General features: G+C 35.5%; 1 protein-coding gene across 13 annotated transcripts in view; it reads left to right on the top strand.

Annotated features, from left to right (window-relative positions):
- sick (sickie) overlaps positions 1-26530 on the top strand; it is a 1461343-nt gene that overhangs the window by 904300 nt on the left and 530513 nt on the right. For all 13 annotated transcript variants that reach the window (XM_081752883.1, XM_081752888.1, XM_081752884.1 and 10 more), the window contains one exon: positions 11432-11571. In XM_081752883.1, coding sequence (XP_081609009.1) covers positions 11432-11571 — 140 coding nt within the window. The remainder of the gene's footprint in view (positions 1-11431; positions 11572-26530) is intronic.

Here is a 26530-nt window from a genome sequence, read left to right as displayed (position 1 = left end):
TGGTGCGTGGGGCCCCTGGTTCGATCTCCACCGAAGTAAGTTTGTGCCAGAGAACATCGTGTCCGTGGGGTTTTCTCGTTTCCTTCAACATTCTTATTCCACCAATTATTCCATCATCATTCAATTGCTTTAATCATCGTCTCCCTTACCTAGCACGCATAATCGTGGGACGTTAAACTAAAAGATTTTTATTTCCTTTTCTTCGTTATGACAGATCGAGGACATCGAGGTTATCAGGGGTGCCAACAAGCGGGTCTCACAGAGCAGTTTGCGGTCATGAGATTTTTTTTGGAGGGGGGGGCATAATTTTTCATTGAAAATAGCACAGTTAAAGTGGAGAATGATAAATTTGGGGAGAGACTGTTAAATTTGATGGGGGAGTGGTAAATTATGGGGATCGTAAATTTAGGGCGATTGAAGTCAAGCTCTAAAGGGGATGGATACCTTTGGAGGCTGTAAAGTAGGGGTTCTACTATTACATGCGCTTCGAATCATAATTATGTCGTGGAGAATTTCTCTTTATAGCGTTTTCACACGTCAGTTGTCTGGAGGATTAGGAATTAGCTTTCTGGGCTTTCTGGATCTATGGCTATTTTAGCCCATCACACTTAATGAGGGATGAGGTCCCTCGGCAATCACACTGCTCGGGGATTGGAGAGGAGGGAAGGAATGGAGAAAGAGGAAAGAGCCTGGGACAATTATGTTAGGTATCATCCAGCCCGGACCTTTGCCTGGTGTGAATGAGGCAAACCCAGGAAAAAACTCAGTCAAGATGGCTGGTCTGAAAGAACTGCTGCACGTTTTCGACCGAGTGTCTTCACCGGGAATCGAATCCGGGACCACTCGCACCAAAGGTGAGAGATTATTATTATTATTATTATTATTATTATTATTATTATTATTATTATTATTATTAATATTATTATTATTAATAATAATAATAATAATAATAATAATAATAATAATAATAATAATAATAATAATAATAATAATAATCATGTTTACTTTAAAGTAGAAAACCAAGGGAATAAGTATATTCGTATATAGAATTTACTGTGATCTTTAAGATTTAATGAAATTAAAAACACTGCACACAAGCGAAGTAGCTCAAGTGGTAGAGCGTTGGCTTCGCATTCGGGAGGTCGTGGGTTCGAATCCCGCCGCCGACCATCCTGACAGGTTTTCCAGTATTTCCCCCAGTCCTAGCAGGCAAATGCCGGGATGGTACCTACTAAACAGGCCCTGGCCGATACCTTCCCAAATACTTTCCATTGTTATTGTTGTTATTGGATATCCAGTGTAAAATGGCCTCTGAGCTGTATCTGGTGATTGTTAAATAAATAAATAAATGTTCCCTATTTCAAACATATTCACACCATGTAACAATAAAGTAAGAAGAGATTATGTGAATACAATATTGCATTATCGTCGTACGTAAACTAGCCATTTAAGGCTTTAATATTCCTAACTGAACTCATATTCTAAGAGAATATCGGAAGATCAGAGTAAAATGTTTCCCGAATTGAGAAAGAGAGATGAGCGAAGTTTTATATCAGAACAAAGTAGCTTCGTTAGGCATCCAAAACGACATATGTGATAAGTTGGGTAGCATAACCAATAGGGAAGCAATGGAATTCCAGTTTGGAAACGAATCAAGATAGCCAGATCCGGATTCAATATAATACTCTCCAATATATATATTGAATGTTGTAAAGGCACTTTCTTAAATGTATCATCCACTACAGGACAAAGAAAAGGTGATAGACCTAACTATATAAGAAACTCCTTTTAGAAAGTGCGAAAAGAGAGAATTTCCATTATTTTTCCAAAAAGCAGAGTTTTTATCAAGAAAAAAGTGCTTTATTGCGAAATAACAGGCTTTTTTGCACTTCCACTTTAAAATAAACAGTACATAAAACAAGTTAATTATTTACATATAGCATTTAATTTAATATTTAGAAGATTTGAGAGGAAACGACTCTTACCTCGACGACAGTACTTGCTCCTAAGTCGGGTGCAAAGTTACATCAATATGTTTTGAATTATCTCGCAAGATCTATACATGAAGCAGTTCAACGTAGGATACATTTCCTGAGGAAAAGAGTGGGGAGTTTAGTGTACAAACTCTGTTGAGATTTGTGTCGGCTCTTTTGATGCATCCCATCGAGTGTGAAACAAACATCAAGTTTTCTTCGGATTCCACTGCTTACATGTTTTTACATTAAAAAAAAAAAAAAAAAAAAGGATTTTAACAATATCGTTGTAGTGTAGGTGAGGAGCATGGAATTCTTGAGATAGGGAGAATGTTTTCTATTTAACACGCTTCGAAGAGTGCTTACACGAGCTGACTGTTGAGTTGCACGCGATCCTCATCTGGTGATGGGAGTTACTCGAGTGCGACCTTGGTATCAGTTTGATGGCTCTTCATTGTTGTCCACAATGATCAGGGAATGAATTTGGGATTCTTAATTAGTCAAACGTATAAACAAACTCAAGGGCCACTCGAGAAACGTCCATCCAAAATATATTGATAATATCGTGGAAGAGAGCGCGCTATGGTGTAACTAATGAATACATTCTGGTGTTATATTCTTTTATTTTTTTTATTGTTTTTGTTTAGAACAAGTTTTTGGCTTGTTTCACGGTTTAGTGCACGACGTAATGTCATTTTTTTTTTTGTTTACTTCATACGTTCATCAGGCATGAAGTACCCATGTGGATGCTATCAGAGAAAAAGGTCATGAGGATCATGCACTTGCTATTTTCTGTAGAAGTCCACTGTCTTACTGACAACTATCGTTGTTTACTGCAGATATTTAAGTTTTGATAAATACAGGATGTCCCAAAAGTAGGTATACACCCCTGCATTGATCAAGTATAACATTCTAGTATATGGATTTATTTGCTTCGACTGTTCCGGGCTTAAGTTATAAGTAAAAAGACGTTAAGAACAAATAATAAAGAAACTAGGTCTACCTGTTTGATAACAATAAGAAATTATATAAAATACAATGAACTGATCAGTACGAGACTGTATACCTACTTTTGGGCCACCCTGTATAACTGTGATTCTATGTGGGAACTATGGGTTCTTATTGAAGACGCTGTAGTTTATTGGTTAGAGCGTTGCCTGCTTACGTCTGTTTGTCCCGGGTTCGTTTCCCGGTCGGTGCTTCATCAATTTCCGGAGTCCACCCTTCGTCGTGAGGCAAATTGGGGAGCCACGGGAATAAAATATGTGACCGCCATTAGGTCTAGAAAGTTCCTGATACGCCTCTTAGAGATAGGGCGACAGAGGGCGCTGACCGCCTGTTCGTCGCTAGGTTGCATGTAGCTCAGCCGGTCTCTAACAGATGGCGTTGCAGTGGTTCGGGCTTGTTACGCCACAAAAAGAGCTGTTACGTCAAGTGGTATGGGCTATTATTTTCTCATGATGTTATTTTGTATCGAGCACAGCCATAAACTAATAGTTTGTTTCGGTTGGTTGAACACCGAGGGTATAATCAGTATCCACCCGCTTCATACGTTTCTGCTTACTCCTATGTATTTTTTAACTAGTAATCAAGTATGAACCGTTTGGTTCAAAGACCGATTTTCCCACAGTTAAAGCGCTAGATGAATAGCGTACCATCTTATTGTAGGAGACTCGGATACTATTCCTGGTGGGAGCTAAGGTAGTTAGGATACCGTGTCTCATATAGGCTTGGTACTGAACGGGACACTAAAACCCTAATCAACTAACAACAGTTCCTGCGATAGTGAATTCAATATTCATAGCAGCAAAGACAGTAGAGCAGGCCTAACAGTGGGAGCGGTAGGTTAGCTAATTGCTAACGTTGGCACGACGTTGGAGTTGGACGCTTTGCCGAACATTTGCCAACCAAATTGTAGTTGGAAGTGCGAAATAAACTGTTGGATGAATGACGGCAAGTCTTGGTTGGCCAACGTGTTTTTTAACTCTATTTTTGCAACTCCCAACCACGCTTACCATTAGTCTACCACGTGTACAAGGAACCAAATTTATAACACCATCCAAAGGGTAATTTTGAACTCATAAATTCATAGTAAATGTTTATGGATCACCCTGTACAATGACCTATGTATTGATTATGGAAACATGCGTCTTCTACGATGGAAACCAGAATGAATCCAAATTTTCCGGATGCCGTTCTTCTAACAGATATTATCATATTTTTGCTCACAGTTCAACCATAATGAAGTTCCCAGTGTCAAGACCCCCAACTACAACGGCCATTTTTTTTTATTTTATTTTATTTCGTACAACGGCACCCCGAGCGCGTGTGCAATGTTTTATGGTTGTTTTGTAGTCTTGGATGTTCGATTTCCGCCTTTTCCCACGGCGAAATTTCCTTCTACATAATTGTGTGTGTATATGTGTGCACATATGCTTATAAGCTCATGTAGATACCACCTACGAACTTGTGTGAATTTCTCTTTCCCTTTATATGTGATGCGAAATGCCATAATGCTTTTATGACGTCGAAAATAAAAACTGGTTAAACAGCATCGTAATGGCTTCTTTTGTCTAATAGAGGCGATGTGGGAGGTATTAACAGCGGTTCTTTTTGTTTGGACAACGGTTGTGGCCTTATTCTCCCAAATCAAGTCATTTCACTATCTTAAGTTCAAATAAACTTAGTAATCTAAAGCTGAGCATACACTGCCTTATTTTTCCGTTGTAATCATAACATTTTATACGCTAGTCTTGTTAGTATCTGTCACTGCATTAGTGTGTGGGACCCGTCGTGATTTTGGGAATTGAATTTTAAGACTGCAATAAATATAGGTTGAATGTTTTGATATCAAAATGACACTTTCTGAGTCCGTTGCACTGGATAAGTCAACGTAAGTCATGGAGTTCCCATGAGACGTGACGAGCAGGGACGAATCCAGGATTGTCTGAGGGGGGAGTGCACCAATAATTCCCAAAATAACCAATCACACTGAAACACTTCAAAGTGACATGTGACAGTATTCTTTACCCCTGACCGCTGTGCATTGAACGGAAAGGGCTAGTATTTTAAAGAGGGTCTCAAGTGTTGTGCAGGGAAAATGTTCTCTCTTCCAGGCTTCCATTTTCTTCCTTACTTGAGAAATGTTGTATTGTTTTGTTTGGTGAATCCTTTTCCTTCAACCTTTAGAAAATCGACTTGAACTATTGCTTTTGTGAAGCTCTGCTTTCTTTTAAGTCCCAAACGGAAACATTATGACAGAAAGTTTCGGAAAGTGTTGCTATTTTCACTGCTAATTTATCATTTTAGATAGTGTATATGTACAACGAAGGAGGGGAGTACACGTGCACCAGTGCACCATCCTAAATCCGGCCCTGGTGACGAGACAAAGCTATTTCAATAGCCATTGGCACGGGATACCCGAGTGTTATTCTCGATGGAAGCTCATGTGGTTCGCACCCAATGCTGTACGTCCACGTTTCAAATAGCCTCGGTGCTGAGAAGGTATATGTGCTTGTCATTCGAAATGAACCAACGAACTGTAGCACGGCATAGCGTAATCGCCACCACTCTCGCCTTTGATGCGAGTGATCCTGGGTTCGAGATTTTTGATGGGGAAACTTCCAGGCCAACCATTCTGAGTGAGGCTTTTCGTGGGTTTTCCTCATTCACACCAGGCAAATGCCGGGATGGTACCTAACATAATAGTCTGAGGGCGTTCCCTTGTTCTTTTGTTCCCCATTCCTTTCTTTCTCTTCAATTCCTCGGGCAGTGGGATCGCCGGGGACGTCATCCCACGTATATGTGACAGGGAAAGATGGCCATAGATGCCATAAAGCTCAGAAATCTAGTTTCTAACCTAATCCTGAACCAACGAACTGTAAATTTATTGGATTCCTCCTATAACCCCGTCTTTCTATTTACATTTTAAAGTAGTAATGTTTTAAAAGGCTGTCTCCGTTGCGTTGTCGATAAGCGTGATTGAACAAACCCCATTCCTGAAACGATATGAAACATTATTACATTAGGATATAGGATTACAGCAAACACTTGTGGTACAGATATGACGTATACATAGTAAACTGTACAGACTTTCTGACCAGTTTGTACGGTGTTCAATACAGAAATTGATGGGACCAAATATGCCCGAACTCATGAAGTAGGCGCTCATGAATTCGGAGCTCACGTTCGCTTGACCTCACCATCACGAAGTGAGAGTTAAGATGAGTGAGCGCGAGTTTTAAGTCATGATATGAGCGTAAGGTCGAGTGAGCGTGATGTCAAGATGATGGCGTGAGCGTAAGGTGCAGTGAGTGTGATGTCGAAATGATATGTAGTGTAAGCTGGAAGTCGGAAGGATGTGAGCGTAAGGTCGAGTGAGCGTGAGGCCGAAATGATGGCGTGAGCATGAGTTTGAATGAGATTAGTCCAAAGTGGGCATCTTTGGCTGGAATTGATAGGATTCGGTTGAACGAAAATTCGGTTAAACTGGAATAAAGTTCTTTTGATATAAAATGTATTTAAAATATTTTCAGCGTGAAAAGACGTTGCTGCCCACATGAGATACCTTCAAAATTGAACATTTCTAAACTAAAGCCGTACGACTAAAACAACAAAATCTAAGTCATCTTGTAGGGAGCAAAAAATTTCTTTTGGCTTTTATCAGTAAAGATTTTTTTGATCCGCTTAACGCGGAAATTTGGTTAATTGAGGTTAGTTAAACAGGACTGTGGCGTAAATAAACAAAACGAAAATGATAGAAAATTGTATTCTTTATAGAAAATTGTATTCTTTATTCTTTAAACAGTAGGTGTATGATTGGCGCTGCAATGTTTTGTAATTAAAGTTGCATGTTACAACGGCATGCGACAAAGAGCTGTTGTGTATTAAATTATTTGTTATGGTACACTATTTTTATGACCGTCCTTTACTTTATGAAAATACTATATTATCTTTTTTGTTTGCTCTCTGATTCTGAAGTTGCTGGTTTTATTTTTAAAGAACGAATTTTCGTTGTCTCTTTTGGATGAAGCAGCGTTGCCAAAGACAAGAAACAAAGAACTAGAAGCCCAGATATTGTCCTTTGATAAGAATAAAATGTAAGCAAAATGTCCAAAGTCGCCTATGTTTTGTTTCTTTGTAAAGGCAGGGCGCCCACTGAGCTTTCCATGTTCGTATGTAAAGCAACTGGTTGTCACTGTGTGGGTTGATGCTACCTCTATTCTCGACTGAATTTATAATCGTGTCCTGCTGCCACGACATGTTTTCGGCCTCTCTTTGTTGAGAAGTTTATTTCCCGGTGTCTCTTCGTGTGTGGAGCATAACGTACGTATATTTCAACCATTCCCCCCCCCCCGAAAGTCTCTCTGTCGCAAAATTTCACAACGTGACCAGCATGTAACGTTACTGCCTGCAGCTTCTCGTCGAATTATTCTCATGTAACGTCCACCGTTGGCCAAACTCTGAATGTGGACAACGGCAGGGAACGAGTTTTCAACATTTGTCCTTCCACTGCTGCGTTTTACGTCAGATATTTTATTCATTCAGTTCAAGAGCGAATAGCACACACGTCGGTGGTTGCACTGTTACACTTCTACAGATAGATTTCTCGAGTCTTAACGTAGAAAGAAAGTGCAATGAATAAATATGTGATTGTTCCAACGGGCACCATCTCAGGACATGAGTGAATATTTAATGTCGTTTGCTTCTTTCTAGTTGTCTGTAAAAACAGACGACAAACACAAAAGAATTATGGGATGTGGCTGTAATATCAATGGGGAGGAAGCGGGGATGCCTATATTAGTCACTTTTATAATAATAATAATAATAATAATAATAATAATAATAATAATAATAATAATAATAATAATAATAATAATAATAATAATAATAATAATAATAATAATAATAATAATAATAATAATAATAATAATAATAATAATATAATTATTTATTTATTATAGATGATAAAGACCACAGCCGAAGCCAAAATGATCATATATACAATGATATACAATAAAATATTACAAGAAAAATACAAACAAAACAAAAAGAAATTAGAAATACATCAAGTCATCACGACCAAATACCAAAAAAAAAAAAAAAAAAAAAGTAAATAAAAATTTTACACAAGTTTGATACAAACTGAACAATAAAATAAAATTAGAACATAAACTCGATTCAATAAAAATTAAATTATTAAATTAAACTGGATGTATTATTAAGAATTTAAATATATTGATCGTAATAAAAATAATCAAATTAGAAAAAGATTTCTAATAATAGACATGGACAAATATAAACAATGTAGGTAAAAGAAAGACAATGAAAATTCAATAGACAATATACCATACCAAGGTTGAATTTTGTATATTTATTAAATAAAACATTTCAAATATTGTTTTTTGAGTATTGTAAAATTCGGATCAAAGAAATCAATTTTAAGAGATTTTTTATTTATATTGTCAACACTAGTAAATAGTGTAGAACCAACCAATTGATTATTACATAATATGGAACGGTAAACCCTAGACTTATACAGGGGAACTTTGAAATATAAAAATTCAATTAAATTGACTCTAGCATGTATTATACCATGAATAAATTTGATTTGCCTTAAATTTCGCCGAACTTCAAGAACTAGTAAATCCAGTTTAGCAAGAATCTCCCTATTAGTCATATTGTATAATTTAAATTTATATTTTAACCAAGCCAAGAAAGAAATCTGGACTGACTCCAGAGCTTGAGTGATACTAGTAAGATTGCAGATTGCAAATAATAATAATAATAATAATAATAATAATAATAATAATAATAATAATAATAATAATAATAATAATAATAATAATAATAATAATAATAATAAAAACCGATCGCTCAGAGATAAGATAAAAGAGTTTTGTAACCAAACAAATGAATGGAGATACAACTGCAGTTCTGCCTCTGTCCCCACGAACAGTTTATTGTCGCTAACACCATAGTGTATACAGGTGAGAAATATTTCCACGTTGGATAATGGGAAAACAAGAGAACTGAGATCTCTGTATTCTGCGAAAAGTGTTGCCAGAGAACAAACGAAGATTTATTCGTGATTTCAGAGCTTAAAGAAAATTGCACTGCCTCTCGTGCTATGGGAAAGATCTTGAGAATAAATCACACGTCGTGTCATCTCGTCTTGAATTATGGCCTTTACAAGTTAAGACAATGCAATTACCCAATCAGCTGAAGGGCCTCGGGGATGTTGGTTTTAAAAATACACCGGTAGAGGGATTCTGGGTAATTCTGTCAACAGAAATACATATTTATCACCGCGCTTTAACTTCCCATCGCTAATGACCATTCATCATAGAAGGTGTTGTAGGGGAAACCTCTGATTTAAAAAAGGATGAAACATTTAAACCATAATTCTCTGTTTAAAAAAAATAAAAGGAAAGGGAAAAAAACTGGAAGTACATGAAGAGGGTGGTATATGTAGCGTTATGCTTTGTTGCGCAACGCGATGTTCTTTCTTTTTTATTATTATTTTTTAATCTTTTACGTTTGGTTTGCCTCGTTTGGGCAGCGAATTATGACACGAACCAGGCACGCTTGCAGCTGGATCAGTTTCCGGTGTGATGACCGTGAAAATAGCCAAGTTGCGCTGGAGAAAAACTCTTTCTCCAGATGGGAAGAAGAGCTGGATATACGATAACACCATCACGAAGGTCAATGGAAACTTTAATGCCTACAAACGGAGTCTTAAATCAAATTAAAATGGGCATTTGTTTCATTATTATTATTGTTATTGTTATTATTTATATGCAGTTATCAAGTAGATCTTTCCAGGAAACAAGATAAGAGGCTTACAACCAGTTGAATTAATTCTCGGAAAGATTTTCACACGATAAATAACGCCAGATTACCTGCCCCGACCTGATGTATTTATGCCATAGGCTTGGTAAAGAAGCATAGAACGAGACAATGGCTGACCCTTCCTTGAGAATGGAGCTGTTTTCAGTGAGATTATTTTCTCAAGTCTGTCAGTCCATCTTGAGAATATTTTGAAAACGTTCCTGGAAATCATGCGTTGACATTAATAAAGATTTTTTTACGACTTCTGTTGAGAACGGTTTTATAAGCTGCTGGATGTTTTAATATTATATGAATATTTATTACCTACAGTATACATCAATGGTCTTCTTTCAATGTATCGACTTCCAAAACATTTATAGAAGTGTGAAAGCATGAGACTCTTAATGCAGCCACCAGGTTCGAGTCCCGTCATAGCAACTATTTTTTTCTTTATTGGAAGATATTCTTTACGGTTCTCTGTTATGGAATAATTATTGCTCATTTTCTCAAGTAATATTTTGTTGTTGTATTCTGTTTTTATTTGTAATACTTCTTTATGATAAGCAAGTCAGCAGCAGTGCCACAGCGTTCACCACGTGAATGTGTTTGGTTTGCTAGTGTACAGAACGTGAAAATTGAAATTTTGAATTTTTATTTTTCCCTCACCCTCCATTTATCATTAAAAAGAACTTTAGTAAGATAAATGAATATTTGAGAATAGAAAATATATGTCTTTATATTTGTAGACTAGAATAGCCATTTGGTTTTATTTTAGTATTGTATGTGATGGGCAGATCAGTAGTTTGCATCCTGAGCATTATACAAACCCGCTAACCACAACAACACTGCGGGTAATCTATCAATATAGGATGGTATTTATAATCAGTTCCATACGAAAACACGAGGAACCGATTTTGATTGATCCTTCCTTAGAATCAACCGGATGGATCACGTCTATCAGCAATCTCGGTTCCTAACGTTTAACCCTGTACAACCAGGCCAAAATTGATGGCGACCCATTAAGTAGTTCTTAGAATTTTTGTCACAGACGCACAGACAGACAGAGTTATAGAGGAGCCATCAAGAAATGGTCCCTGAAATTTCTTACCACGTGCGGAATAAAAATCCAATCCCTATCTTGGTGCTAGTGTTACCAAACACGATCACTCTGTTTTACACCATAAAGAAAACTGTCAAAGATGCACTCAAAAAGCCCTGAAACGTGAATAGTGGCAACGCCGCTACGAGCTGTGAGAGACCTTCTCTTGCTGGCCCCTCTGTAGTATATAAAGAAGTTTTTATTACATCTAAGTCCTTAAAAAATGAAGTAACTTGGTATTAGGTATGAAAAACAAACTTGAAGTTTTATAGGTGGAGGTGCAACACAGGATTTTAAATTACATATTTAATGTAGCAAACACTGACAAGAATTGACAAACACTGAATTACGCAGGGGGAAACATTATTAGTCTTTGATTTCGCAATATTTTGAAAAAATACGGGGAGGGACTGTTGAACACAACAATTATAACTATTTTTTTAAAAAAGAAAAAAAAAATGTCATTATTTTCTCCTATGTTTGTGCATGTGTTGCAATGCTATAATCTCCCTGTATTGTTTACTTTCAGATTACCGTCTCCATTCAATAAACATGGCGCTACGAGCATTCCTGTTCCGGCCAGCGTCCAAGCGAGGCGCTCGGGTACGGAAAAGGGCGAAAAGGGACGTCAACTAGCACCACCTGGCGGAGGAATCAACCAACAACCCGGTGAGTTCAAATATTTTGTATTTATAGGCTTTTACAGTGATTTTGATTTCTCAGCCAAGCTCAAACATTGTTACAGGTGTGTTCTGATGAACATATTTGAGTATTAAGAAACAAATTAATACTTTTTACAATGGGTGAAAAAGCTCATACCTCGAGGTCTTTCCTTTCCCTGTCAAATTTTTCGTTTCATTACGTACTGAGTAGGTTGATTTGGAGTTTAGAGTCATATGCACGCAGGGCCGGCTCTACCATATGTGCAGCACGTTCATTGCACGGGATGGCAAGTTTCGAGGGGCGGAAAAATCTGCCATAATTATAATAAATATTTCTTGTTGGAAACAGACTTCATAATGATGATAGTCAAATTTACTAAGTTGACCTTCTATTTGAATACTACATTCATAAATCATGTTTAGGTCGCATTCGTTTAAAATCACGTGGACAGTGCTAAAGCAAATGGTCAAACAAATCCCAGCATGAATTGCTTGATTGATGTCAAATGCAAGAAATTGATTCTCAAACAGTAGCGAACACCTGTTCCATTTAGATATCATAGTTTTAATATAAAAACTAGTCTAGTCTTTGTCACAAACAAGTTCCTTCTCATTGAAGGTGGAAACAAGTTTTTTTAATATAATTTTTTTAACAGATGTAGAAGGAAAATCAAGAATTAAAGATAAAAGAGCTAGTTGCACTGGAATTGCAAACTAATATACTGAGATAGAAGCTCTATATTGAATTATATAAAAACGATTAGGCCTACCATCTTTCCTCTGCAGATGTGTTTGCTTTATCTTTCACTAACATAATAAATTAGTATTGAAAGAGAAAACAGACACAGCGAGATTATATTTGTAGTGTTTAGGACTTTCTGAGTGTGAGTGCTCTTTCCCTCCCCTTCCTTGTTCATGATGGGATAACTACTTAAAATCGTGGCTTTAAGATTTGTTCATTCTGAAGAAAGTAGGGATTGCAAATGATATCATTGCACGGGCCGACAAATTTCCTAGGGCCTGCCCTGTATGCACCTATAGCTTAAGGTGGACCACTAGGTGTTCTCGGTGCTATGCTAAACGCTGCTTGAATAGTGCGGCGTTGCCAGGTAGTGTCGAGTGTTTACTGATGCCAGATAATAAAGTGAGTAATCATGGAATTCTGCTTAGATACTTACTGGAGAAATTATCTTTCGACCCTTACCGCGATTCCTCTTCTCGAACTGCAACGCTAGAATCCAGAAATTTTCTTATTGTGACTACTATAGTAAACGTATACATTTGGCAACAACGCATTATGGCGTTCTGCGCAAGTTTCGTCTCAAAATCTATTTCCTTAAATGTAAATTAATATTTAAATAAAATATGAAACATAACACGAAAAACGGTCAAACAATTTATCTATTTCGTGATAAGATTGTTACTGTACTTAAAAATATTTTACTCACGCAAATAAACATTTCACGAAACGGAGCACTTCTAGTAAGATCTAACAGCAAGTGCCATCTTATGTACTCATTGTAAAACGAATCAAATATTTTCTGTTATTTGTTACATTTTTCGATATCTGGAGATACAACCAAATGAATCAGTGTCTTGTGCTGTAGATGAAACATTACTCTATCTTATAGTACGATATTTATAATATGTAACGTTTCATTGCGCAGTAGTTAAGGGAATGAGCTAAAATATGTATTGACTTCCGGGTGGTGATCCACCTTAACGTAGGATCCGAACCACATGATCTGTCACTGGGAATTAAACTTGGGTCTTCCGCGTCGAACGCGCGTACACCAACCATATATCCACGAGAGAGGTCCTTGCAAAGGTGAGTTTGCAGAATTAGCGGAGGTCACTGTTTCGTTCAGGTTATATTGACATCTCCGTTTTCACATTCACTTCGTCTATATCGCCATTTAATATCTGTAACTCTGTATGTGCATTGTGTTGCATTGTGTTTAAACAGACACAGCGAGATTTCTGAGTGAACTTTGTGGTGGACAAAAACCGCGTGCGTGGGTTTTCTCGGGGTTCTCCCATTCCGTCCCACTTTCTTCATTCGACCATTTCATTCATTACTCATCATCACGGTCTCCTTTAGCCTTACCGGCATAATCGTGGGACGTAAAACTCAAAGATTTCATTTCATTTCATTTGAGATCCGAACTACATGAGCTTTCACCAAGGATCGAAATTGGGTGCCCAACGCCAAAGGTGTGTGTGTGCTTAAGAGCCTGACATACTAAAAATAATACAAAATTTACCATTTTTCTTTTGCTTGTTTTTCATAAATGAAAGCAGATATTGAAATGTAACTTACCACAATCATAGATAATGTTATTCTACAACAGAAAATACGAATCTGGAGAATTCTCAGTGTGGCCATCCATAGAAGTTACAGTGTTGCCAGAATAACATTTTCCCCAAAATCTAAGTTAAGGCAGCGAGTAGAGGAACGAGCTCAACTGCATTTGATTACATGTCATGTGGTTTTTGTGTCCTCTGAACTACTTTTTAAGTAACATTTTTATTTAATTTTAATAACTTTATGTTAAAACTATTTTGTTTATTATAAACTAAATACAACTATTATTTAAAAAGTAGTTCACAAGATTCCGAAACAACATGATACGTAACCAAATGAAATTGAGTTCGTTTCTCTAGTCGCTGCCTTAACTTAGATTTTTGGGAAAATGTTATTCTGGCAACACTGTGATTTCTGTGGATGGTAAAAGTGAATATTCTTCAGGTTTATATTTTCCCTTGTATTTAAATAGAATAACATTATCTATGATTGTGGTAAGTTGCATTTCGTTATCTCCTTTCATTTATGAAAAACAAGCAAAAGAAAAATGATAAATTTTGTATTATTTTTCGTATGTCAGGCTCTTAATTCCTCAGTATCTTCATAACCATGGATTGATTTAAGATGAGCTGATGTTTAAGAAGTGTGTTAATTGAAGCGGCTCTGAAATCTGACTTTAAGATGTTATCAAAGTAGTACTTGAAATTTAATTTGTATTTATTTCCGTTGTTTCATTTGACAAACTGGGAATGGCATTTGGAAAGCGAGACTGGAAGTCTTCGATGTTGGAAACCAGGTGATAAAACCAGGTTAATCTCTTCACTTCATTTTTGTCGTTTCGTTTACTGAAATCTTATCTGTAGACTCAGCCTATGTTTTCTTTAAATCTTGGCAACCAATGAGGATAACAGAGTCTGTGTTAACGTGTTCAGTTGAGAACGAAAGAAGTATTACTTCTATTTTTCGAGTTTAAAAAAAATCAAGGTGTCGATTTTGTTTTTCCTAAACTCGTCTCTTTGTTTGAAGGGTTTCTACTTGTACGTTTCTCTGCATACCTTAGGAAGCGAAGGAAGCAAAAAGTCAGCATTAATGCTCATGATTGATACAACTTCATCAATAAAACGTCTTCAGTTCTCAAAAATATTTTTCGATCGTACTTTGTATTGCCTAAATACAGTGGCCCCATAGCAGAACATGCCGCGATCTGTGATGTGATCGCAGAAAATTTGCCACGCCTGTGCAGAAAAATTGCCAGAGGAGAAAAAAATAGCCAACAGAAAAGTATTAAAAAATGCCTTGCTATGTGTAGATATCTTAAATGGGCGGACTACTCGCATAAACAGGCCTCCCAGCAGGACATTGAAAAAATATAGGACAGTTTGGTTTATAAAATAGGATAGTTTGGTTGATACAATAGAATATTATGCCCTGAAGCACAGAAAAAAAATGCAAATGTTTTGTAAGAAAAGGTCACCCTTCACCCCAATGGGCAACTGGAGGCAAGATTTAGATTAATACAGATAATTATATCTCTACCTTCCTATACTATCCTTCTAGTTCTTTTACTTACAGATGATCTTTATTTTGACATTATTTTTTATTATTTAATATCTTTGTAATGAAAAACGAAGATGGTAATGAAATATTTGAATCTAATTAAATATTGAATTATTTGATCAATGTATTTCCCTCTGAAACAAATAATATAACATTTCATTGACCACAGCTCTGCAAATTATATATCACTTCTAACAATTGTTATACAACATAAATTTCAGGACATTTCCAGTTCATAAATAATTTCCAGGACATTTCCAGGATTTTCACCATTTTTCTGCTTTCTATGGCTTTCCCAGGGCATTTCCACGACACACTTTTATTTGCAGGGTTTCCAGGACGCGTGGGCATATTGTGTACGGTAATATTGGGAGGCCTTGGGACATGTTGGTGAGTACCAACACACCTCAATGCCTAGCCAATACTGTTGCACACACTGCTGAAAGAAATTGGTAACACAGCTTGCGTTATAACAAAACTGGAGCATGGAAGGTTCCTCAGCTAAGCTTTATTGAAGAAGAATAAGCACATAGGAAACAAAGAAAGAAAAGAATGGACATAGGAAAACAGGAAAAAGCAAATTAAAAAAAATAATAATAGCGAAGATTAGTGACTAGTTCCTCAGAAAAAAATGCTAAGACACGTTTAGCATATTGGTAATATGTAGCAATTTAAACCATTACTAGAACTTCCCTTGGCTTGTATTTTTAATGATTCAATGACTGAAAAATATAGGAAATAAAGGACAAAATTAAAATATAGGACATATATAGGACAAATATACACAAATTTCCAAAATATAGGAAAAAAAATAGGAAAATAGGACATCTGGGAGCTCTGCATATAGTTTGAACTGTTTTTTTACGTCGCGTAAAGCGTGAGTCTCCATCCCGGCGAAATTAAAATACCGCTAATTTTACAGTAATTATGTGATATCTTCAAATAAATAAAATATAATTGAAATATGGAACAAGAGCGCCCTAGACAATATTATTTTGCGTGAGGTACCGTTATCACAAGTCACCTAATGACTTTCCGTTTTCAGCTGTTTAGAAACGCGAAAATAAATGCCGATTTCAAAATGGCTCGAAATCGAAAGCAGATAAGTGAGTCGTGATAACGGTATCTCATGTAAAATAATATTGTCTAGCGAGTTCTTGTTCCACATTTCGATTATCTTTTATCTATTTGAAGATATCACATAATTACTGTAAAATTAGCGGTATTTTAATTTCGCCGGGATGAAGACTCTTAAAAGCTCATCGCAGAAAGACAAAGAAAGTTTTGCCATTGGGTACAGTGGAACGGTTTGTAGATGCTCAAACTATTGTAATAAAATTATGACGAGTTTGAAAAAAAAAAAATCATATTGTATAAAATGTATCATGAAGGTTTATTATTACTTAAATAACCAATATTGTTTTTGTATTTTTATAAGTTGCAATTGTACGTAAAAAAAATAATAATAATAATTAATAATAAAAAAAAAAGAATTTTAACAAACAGTAACAACTTATCGTAAACTAATGAGGTTCTCCGGCAGACAAGTAACGTGGAAAGTATTTTTTTTAAAAAGAAAAAAGCTGTTATGGAGAACCTTACGGTCTAAATAATGAAAGTCATAGCATATAAAAAAGTTTAAAAAAAAACGGACAAGCATCATCCAAAAATCAACCATAAAATTATCGAGTACTCATTCAGATTTTAATCCAACGAGATAGCTGGACTTGAACATGGGTAGAAAATTACTATTGTTACCGTAAGTTGTATTTTTCACTTTTGTATAAATATATCAAATGTTGTCATTTTTAGTCTCCAAGCTGAACAAATTGGTTTCCCAAGTAATAGTAAAAATTTAGTTTGTATCCTTAGTTTTATAAGTTCATGGAAATAAAGCCTTGTTTTTTGCAATAATAATAATAATAATAATAATAATAATAATAATAATAATAATAATAATAATAATAATAATAATCTATTAATTTAACTTTATCCTTAAATTAATTTAATATATAACAGGCAAAAATACTTAGCTGCGCGTACCAAAAATAAAGACTCTAAATCCCTAACTACCTCACTATTTATACACTATAGAGTACTGGAGCTCCCTCGTGGCTAAGCGGTTAGCGTACGCGCGTTTGGCGTGGGAGACCCGGGTTCGATTCCGGCGGGAGCTCATGTTCGGATTCCACGTTAGTCCACGTCTCATATAGCCTCGCTGTTGAAAGGAACGCTAAACTAAAATCAACTCATCAACTATAGAATACTGCAAAAACTGAGTCGGTGTTTGGACTTTTTTTTTTTAAAAAAAAAAAAAAAGTGTCATTGTCATTGTTTAACATGTCCAAAAATGTCCTGAAGTGCTCTAACAATAAACAAAAGTTATATATAATGTATCCTAACAGTTGTTAATATTCCTGCTCTGAGTGCTCTAAACTTCCCTGAATATCAGATATGTCCATGGCGTATTTAGGGGAGCTGTCGGGCTCACTCGCGAAATAAGTTTGTTAGTTTTTCGCATTCCACATACAATAATAATCCTTACCATTTTTAAGAATTTCATTGACTTTCCATTTTCTTATGCTCTGTGTTCAGAAATAATATTGTATTTGTCAAATTTCATTCCATGTAAGAACTGCGTTCTTTTTTCTCTCTCTTTCGTCCATTCTACTCTTCTGTTTCTTTTTCTTAGTTATTTATTTCGTTTCTCCTATCATAATACTTTCGACCGTTGCTTGTTGTGATTCAAGTCGGCCGTCATCAGTTACACCAAAACTAAGAGATGCTGATAAACGAAACTGGTGTTCCACACCAACTTGCACAGATATCAACATATCGGGTCTTTAGCATAATCGTGTGATGTTGAGTTGTTTTGCAGAATGGGCTCGAGAATGAATATAATTATAATGTAACAATAGATTATTTTAAAAACAAGGATATGTCTGCATAAGAATATCCAGTTTCTGCAGTACCAGCTTAGCTGTATGTTTGAAGATTTCAATAAGTTTATCACAAACACTCAGTTTAAGCACTTCAAATTCAACTTTGTCCAACTCCTTAGACATTAACTTTATATAAATTAGAATAATAATATTTCGCGATTTTAGTCATGTACGGAAGTAAAATTCGGAGTTATTCTGACAAATTGTCAGTATTCGCTTTATTTCGCGACTGAAATACAACGAAAAGCTACGTCATCAATATTTCTAGACGTATTGGTAAGATTTATTTTCCACAACTTTTCGTTGTTATCATTAAAGCGAAAAGTTCAGATTCCTATTTATGCGACATTTGTAGTTAGTTTAAGAGGCCCCATCACGGCGAAATTAAAATACCGCTAATTTTACAGTAATTATGTGATATTTTCAACTAGGTGAAAGATAATCGAAATGTGGAACAAGAGCACCCTACACAGTATTATTTTACATGAGAAACCGTTATCACGACCCACTTATCTGCTTTCGATTTCCAGCCATTTAGAAAATCGGCATTTATTTTTGCGTTTCTAAATGGCTGCAAACGGAAAGCTACTACTATAGGTGACTCGTGATAATGGTACCACATGCAAAATAATATTGTCTACGGCCCTCTTGTTCCACATTTCTATTATCTTTTGTCTATTTGAAGATATCACATAATTACTGTAAAATTTAGCTGTATTTTAATTTTGCAGTGATTAGCCCCTTCTGAAATAGAAATTAATATGACATTCGAACACTGTTTATAGTGTGTGAAGTTATTTACTGGCATTTACGTAACATGTTAGTTATTGTACGTATTCTCTGTTGTTATTGATGGAAATAGTGTAATAACAAAAAGCTTTAAATAATAAAGAAAGATAAGGCTGTTGTTGTTTCTTTTAAAGGATTAGGACGTTGACAGAATCTCTCGAAAGACGTCTCTTTCCCTTTTTCTTAAGATCATTCGTTCGTTGCATCTTGGCCAGGTGACGTCCTAAAGCGGACGCCCTGATGCGTTTGACAGTTAGGACTGGAACATGTGGTGCAGGATCGTGATTTAAGTATATATGGAGGGGGAGAGCTTCATCTAAAGGGGGGGGGGAGTAGCAGAGAGTTAGGAGTGTTATTAACTTGCCATTAGGGAACAGAGAAAATGAGAGAGATCGTGAGAGAAAGAGAAAAAAGCACGTAAAGATATGAAAGGAGACAATTAATCATGAAATTATGAAAAAAAGAAATCTGTCGCTCTTTGAGTGTTTTTGTTAATGACGCAGCATGCCCTGGGGCAGAGTCAGGTGCAGTTGGGTAACATTGGACTTCCAGACACATTACGAGACGAGCAAATTCAGCTGCAATCTATATAGGCTACTGATGTATTCTATAACATAAGCAGAAGTGTCGACAATTTACAGATATGACTGTTAGAAATATAGAAAAAAAAATAACCTATAGCGACGTTATTTATATTTATAGTCAGTATTCATTTGATACTGATACTACAGTACTGAACCAACAAACATTATAAATTTATTGTTTTCTTTTTCTTTCTTTAATAGTGTTACCATTCTCTACAGGAATGATTTTTTAAATGACATTCTTTAACTTACAATGGTTTAACCTTGTTCTCAAATTATGGAGCTTTAATGTAACTAATTCTCCGACGTCGTACAGTGATGAAATCTTGTACAGCGACGTAATTCGAGTAACAATACAATTTTTACTTCTATAGATTTCATTCTTACTTCATTCTACAATTTCATTCTTATTTCTATAGATTTCTAAATATTTATATATTTTTTTAATGAAGTTATTGATCTTTACTAGCTATGTATCCTACTCCATTATGCAACCAAAAATGCTTTGGAGTTGGCAGTACAGTATGACATCCAGGAGATCTTTGTAAAGTATAGTTCAGATCGTAAAAGTACCGTAGATCGACTTCAAGAATGATTGAATGTGAAACCAATAAAAAGTCTACAATGATATGCAGGAAAATGTATTTATGGCAAAAAGTAGAAAATAAAGTAAAACTATTTAAGAAAACGCTCTTTCTTTGAGAAACTAACAAACAAAATAAATCGCACTAATAAGTAAAAAAAAAAAAAAAAAACTATTTTCAAGAAAATTAGGTTTTTAAAACAATGTCTATTTATGAATGACTAAAAAGGAAAGCTGAGCTCAGTTCACAAATTATTCAATTCTCATGTAAAATTATATGAAAATATGTCGCAATTTATGTCAATAATAAAAAAGAATGTCATGTTATAATAGTAACATTATAATATTACACAGGGCCGGATTAAAGGGGGGCTGTAGCTCTGGGCCTCCAGATTTTCTGATCAAAATCTCAACTGGCTACCTAAAAACAATCATAAAGATACAAACATAATCATAAAATACGACCAAAAATATGAAACATGTTCCCGTAACTTTTCTACAATACTTTCATAGAAAAATATTAGACGAAGTCAGCAGGGGCCACACATTTTTTTCCAGCCCCGGACCTCCAGTTGGGTTAATCTGGTCCTGATATTACATCAATTCGGAGAATTTATCAAAAAGTTGTATACGACACCTTTTCCCATGCTCTTCTGTTTTTAGCCATTCATAAGCACAATTTTTGTAATAATAATAATAATAATAATAATAATAATAATAATAATAATAATAATAATAATAATAATAATAATAATAATAATAATAATAATAATTAATAATAATATTCTTCAAAATAAAATTATTTTTTTAACTTTTTAGTACGATTTGCTTTGTTTTACTTTGTTATTTTTATTTAAAAATAAAACCATGTTTTTAAAAATATTTCCTGAATTGAATGTAATTTTTTCTTATCATTTTCTTTTTAAGTGGGGTATAGCAATGTCTTACTCATAATCGACTTTAATTCCAATCAATATTTGAGCCCAGAAAAAAATCCAGGATTTGTTTTCTTAAATACAAAAGTTTATTGTTTTTAAAAAATGTTAAATTTCGGTCTGCATTCAGTCCGTTATTCTTGGCTGATTACAACTGCAAAAAAAACAGTCGTATTAAAAATCCATCTACACGAAAGTTTCATGAAAATAAGATTGGCAAACTTATTTTTTAATGAAAAAATAATGGAGTGAGTACACCATCTTGTTTCTGACCAATTTTAGGCAAAAGCATATAAGTAATTCATAAGTCTCAGAGAAAAGAAAAAAAAAACTTGAAAATTTAGTAGAAATTTATGGTGGAACACACTTTTCAAGACGAGATAAAATTGACTCCTTTATTCCACAGTCAGCATGATTGAGAAAGCTCGAAAACAACATAATGCTCCAAATTGGAATATATTTCCTAAGTGTAATAAACTGTTTCATGTTAGTTTCAATAACAAGAAGGAAAAGATTTTAATGAAAATTGAAATCTCTTAACTTAGATATAGGTACCCATTAGTTTCTATATTGTCCATATCACCACTGTATTAATGTAAACCGATGTTGTAGTTGTAACATAGTAGTATTATTGGAAAGGATTAAAATTCTTTGTAGTGTTGTTTAACATAAAACATTCCGGGCCTCTACTTTGTTGTATTTCATGGCCGCAGACGAGAGACTGTTGAGCTCCCCCGCACTGCAGAAGGCGATGAGTAAGGGAATCGTCTGATGTACGATGTCTGCAGCCGAGCAGAAGGAATTGAAAGCTCTTTCTTTCAGTTTGTTGCAAGTGAAACGTTGGATCGGCTCCAAACTCTCTATTTATAGGAAAGAAGGGATCACTTTTGATTTGGAACAAGAAACGAAAGAGAACGAAATGAATGTAAAACACGTGAATCCCACTCTTAACGTTACAACAAAAAAGTAAACAATTTGTTCCTTTTGTAAAGGCTTTTTGTTTCTTATTTATTTATTTATTCATTCTTTTGAGAATCCAAATGGCTTTGTTATCCAAAATGTATTCTGGCGTTGTTTCCACCTGTAAATATTAGTCACACATACAGCCTCTTCTAGATACAGGTGAGAGGATGACATACACAAAGTCTCTCTTAACATAACTCCTGTTGTCTGCTGACGCACTTCAAGATACCTCAGAGTCAATTTCTTTCAAAGAGAAAATTAATTGTTGCTTTCAAAGAAAACTTATTATTCATTAGGCAGGAGTCACAGTAAATGATCACGCACGTTACATTAAGCGGATCACAGAAGCAAGTGCCAGTGTAAACCATGGGATTTTATGTTAGGATATTGTATATATATATATATATATATAATACAATTAAGTACCTACCTACCGGGCGACTCAAATTCGATGCCCGACTGGGATTTATTCTATGTGTGTAGTTCAGGAGTCCTTCCAGATTCTGTCAAATGCACTTAGAAATGACTTTTAGTAAAAGTACTGGCAAACTTATTGAAGTATTAATAACCTTAGAGTATTGTAAATGGATATCTACTTAAACTTAGCGGATAAAAAATGTATCAGTATACTCATGAGTACATCATTTCCTTTAAGAAGACAAGAGAACGTAAAAACCTACCTTCAAATTGCAGTTGTTTATATCACATTGTCTGGAATGCGGGCGTAACTTTATGTTAGGTACAGGGCGATGGAGAGATTCAGGAGAACATAGAGTAAATTCGGTTGAAAAAATATACCGTTCAAAAAATATACAGTAGATTACGTTGATAGAAATTTCAGTAAATTCCGTTGAGAAAAAGAAACAATAGATTCCATTAAAAAACAATAGATGTATGCCGAAGATCGCGGGTTAGAGTCTCGGCCCAGTGATTAAATTTTTCACTTTGTATAATATTGAATTCGCACCTATAGAGGAGTTGGTGAGTTAAAAATCAGTTGTTTCCTCCATTTGTTAATACAATAGATACGTTTAAAAAGATACAGTAGATTCTATTAAAAAAACACGGTGGTGCAGATTACATAAAAAGCGGTAGAGTCCGTATTAAAAAGACATAATAGATCAGATTCCTTACAAAAAGAATAACAGTAGATTGCGTTGATAGAAGGTGCAGTAGATTCCGTTCAGTAAAAAAACAATTAATTCCATTTGAAATAGATACTGCACAACTGACGCATGTCGAAGATTCCGGGTTCGAGTCTTAGTCCAGTCATGAACTTTTTCATTCTTTGTGTAATATTAAATTCGCACCTATAAAGGAGTTGGTGTGTTAAAATCGGTTGTTTCCCAGGCCGGTAGCCAGCCCAAAAATGTAGGGGGGGGATCTAAACATATAGTTCATCACCATATTATAGTTCATTTGCAAGCCTACCGTGAAAATTTTAGGGGTGCCGGTAAAAATTTAGGCGGGGCCCGACCCCCTAGACCTCCCTTGGATACAGGCTTGTTGTTTCCTCAATTTGTTAATGCAATAGATAAGTTTTTAAAACATACAGAAGGTTCTATTGAAAAAAGATATTGCAAATTGCATTAAAATAGTAGATTTCGTATTAACAAGATGTAATAGACCAGTTCCCGTTTTGAAAAGATACAATATATTTTGTTAAGAAAAGATAGAGTAGATTCCATTAAAATGATACAGTAGATTGTGTTGAAAGAAGATACAAGACATTCCTTTGATTAAAAAAAAAATACAGTAAAATCAGGAATGTTTTGAAAAGATACTGTTGATGTGTTTTTAAAAGATATAGTAGATTCCACTGAGAAAAGATACAATAGGTTCAGTTTAAAAGAGACAGTAAATCCCGTTGTGAAAAGATACAGTTGGTTTCGTTGAGAAAAGATACAGTAGATTCGATTTTAAAATATACAGTAGATTATGTTGATAGAAAATGCAATAGATTCCGTTGAGAAAAGAAACAATAGATTTCATTTCGAAAAGATACAATGAATGTATGCCGAAGATTCCGGGTTGTAATCATTGTCCAGTCATGAACATTTTCACTCTTTTTATAATATTGAATTCTCACTTACAGAGGAATTGATGTGTTAAAAATCGGTTGTTTCCTCCAGTCGTTAATACAATAGATATGTTTTAAAAAGATACAGTAGATTCTATTGAAAGAAGATACTGCAGATTGCATTAAAAAAAAACAGTAGATTCCGCATTAAAAAGACATTTGAATTTTCATAACGGCTCATTTTTGAAATACAGGAACGTTTACACAGCCACACAGAAGGAAAAGCTCTCAAGGTTCCATTTAATCGCAACACATGCACTCAGTTTGATGGAGAGCTCCTCTGTGGCTAAGCGGTTAGTGTACGTGCCTTTGTCGTGGGAGACCCGGGTTCGATTCCCGGCGGAAGCTCATGTAGTTCGAATTCCACGTTAATCAGTAGGTCCACGTCTCATATAGCATCGCTGCTGAACGGGACGTTAAACTCAAAATCACCTCACCTCAGTTTGATGGATTTCTGAGAGCTCTATGGTGCAACGTTTGCCTCAAAGACGCTGGGCATTATAATAATAATAATAATTATTATTATTATTATTATTATGAAAAATGAAATGAAATATTTCAGTTTAACGTCCCACGTTTATGTCTTGTAGGCTAAGGGAGATGATTACAGCAAATGATGACAATGGAATAATTGGTGGAACGATAACGTCGGACGAGGTAAAAGTACTCCGAGTAAACCCACAAACACGATGTTATCCACTACAAATTTACTTGGTCGGGGATCGAACCAGGGACTCTAGGCACCAGAGGTAAGCGCTCTACCATTAAAAAAAAAACATTAATAGTATTCATTGAACAATCACATAATTGGTATTAAACACAGGGTCGTGCCTTGAGGGAGGCGAGCGGGGCGACGGCCCCGTGCGCCGAAGTAAGGGGGCAAAAAATTCGGGAGAAAAAAGAAAAAAGATAGGAAAAATTGCTTGGAATATATGTATGGGGGCACCGTCGTATTCTCTCGCCCCGGGCGCTGATTTTCCACGGCACAGCTCTGATTAGACATATAATAATATGTTTAATACACAAAAAGTAAACATATATTAATAATTAAAGGAAAAAAGCAAGAGCAACACATTAATATACCGCTTGGTAATACTGAGCAAACCATCGATTACGTTGAAGAACATGTATATACAGAAAAGAATCAGATAACCAATACATGTATAAATCCGGGAAGAAATCCGTAGAAAGATGAAGAAAAAGATCAGACGTTGTAATAGTCAACCACACAACAAAATTATCTTTAACTGGAGGAAAAAATGAAGATCGACCTGTGAAATCAATTCGTCACAAGTTCACAGTCGGTACTAATGCGAAGAATTCGGGCAAGAATCTGAGTGTGTTTTTGCCAGAGAGAGTATATCCTAGTACACGTACGAAGACGATGGGGATGGATACTGGCGCAAATTCTGGGGGGTTGAGCGGGACATGCCCTCTCCAATCTTGAAACTGGGGACTGTCCCCTCAATAATCCGATTTGAAATGTGTTTTTTTGGGGGGGGGGAGAGGAGAGTAGAATTGTGATGACTTGTGTCCGATTGCCACCAAGAAAAGTGAGATCAAATTAATGTCCCCCCAGAATAAGCCTTAAATCTGCCCGTCTCCGATTGTTGATGACAATTCTGCTCCCCTGATCCTTGACAGTATTGTTTTTCAACTTTATAAATATTTTGGACATCGCTATATATATATATATATATATATATATATATATATGGGAACGGTCTTACCCCCTCCCCCTATCAATGTTGAAGACAGATTTGCGCCGCTGGGAAAGGGTGTCAGTTTGCCCACAAATATGGCAGAGGAAAACAGGGGAAATGCCAAGGGTATAAGCTTGTGCATTTGTTAAAAATGCATTATTCACTTAAAATACAAAAGCGACTTGTGTGTGGATAAAACTGGGGAACTAATGTTACGCCAAGTTTGACGCCAGTTATTAGTAGAAAATTTATGCACGTATAATAAGATGAACACCAGAGGGAGAAGCATAATATACTGTAATTGTTTAACGGTCATATCTTCAAGTCGAGCTCGTGCGATAAGGCGATATGCAATATTAAGAACTGTCAGTTTCAAGTAAGGATAGGTGGACGACCATCCGTGAACTGAGACACCACTGTGTTCTCTAGGTGCTGAAACGCATCAGAGAATTTATCTATCTTGCAGTCCTTCATGACACACAGCTTCTTCTTTACTTTCGTCGCCATCTTGATTTTCGTTCTACT

Source organism: Thermobia domestica, chromosome 3 (assembly GCF_964235325.1).
Source record: "Thermobia domestica chromosome 3, izTheDome1.hap1.1, whole genome shotgun sequence".
Classification (NCBI taxonomy): Eukaryota; Metazoa; Arthropoda; class Insecta; order Zygentoma; family Lepismatidae; genus Thermobia; species Thermobia domestica.
Note: the sequence above shows the minus strand (reverse complement) of the source record. Positions and strands in the feature narration are given on the sequence as shown.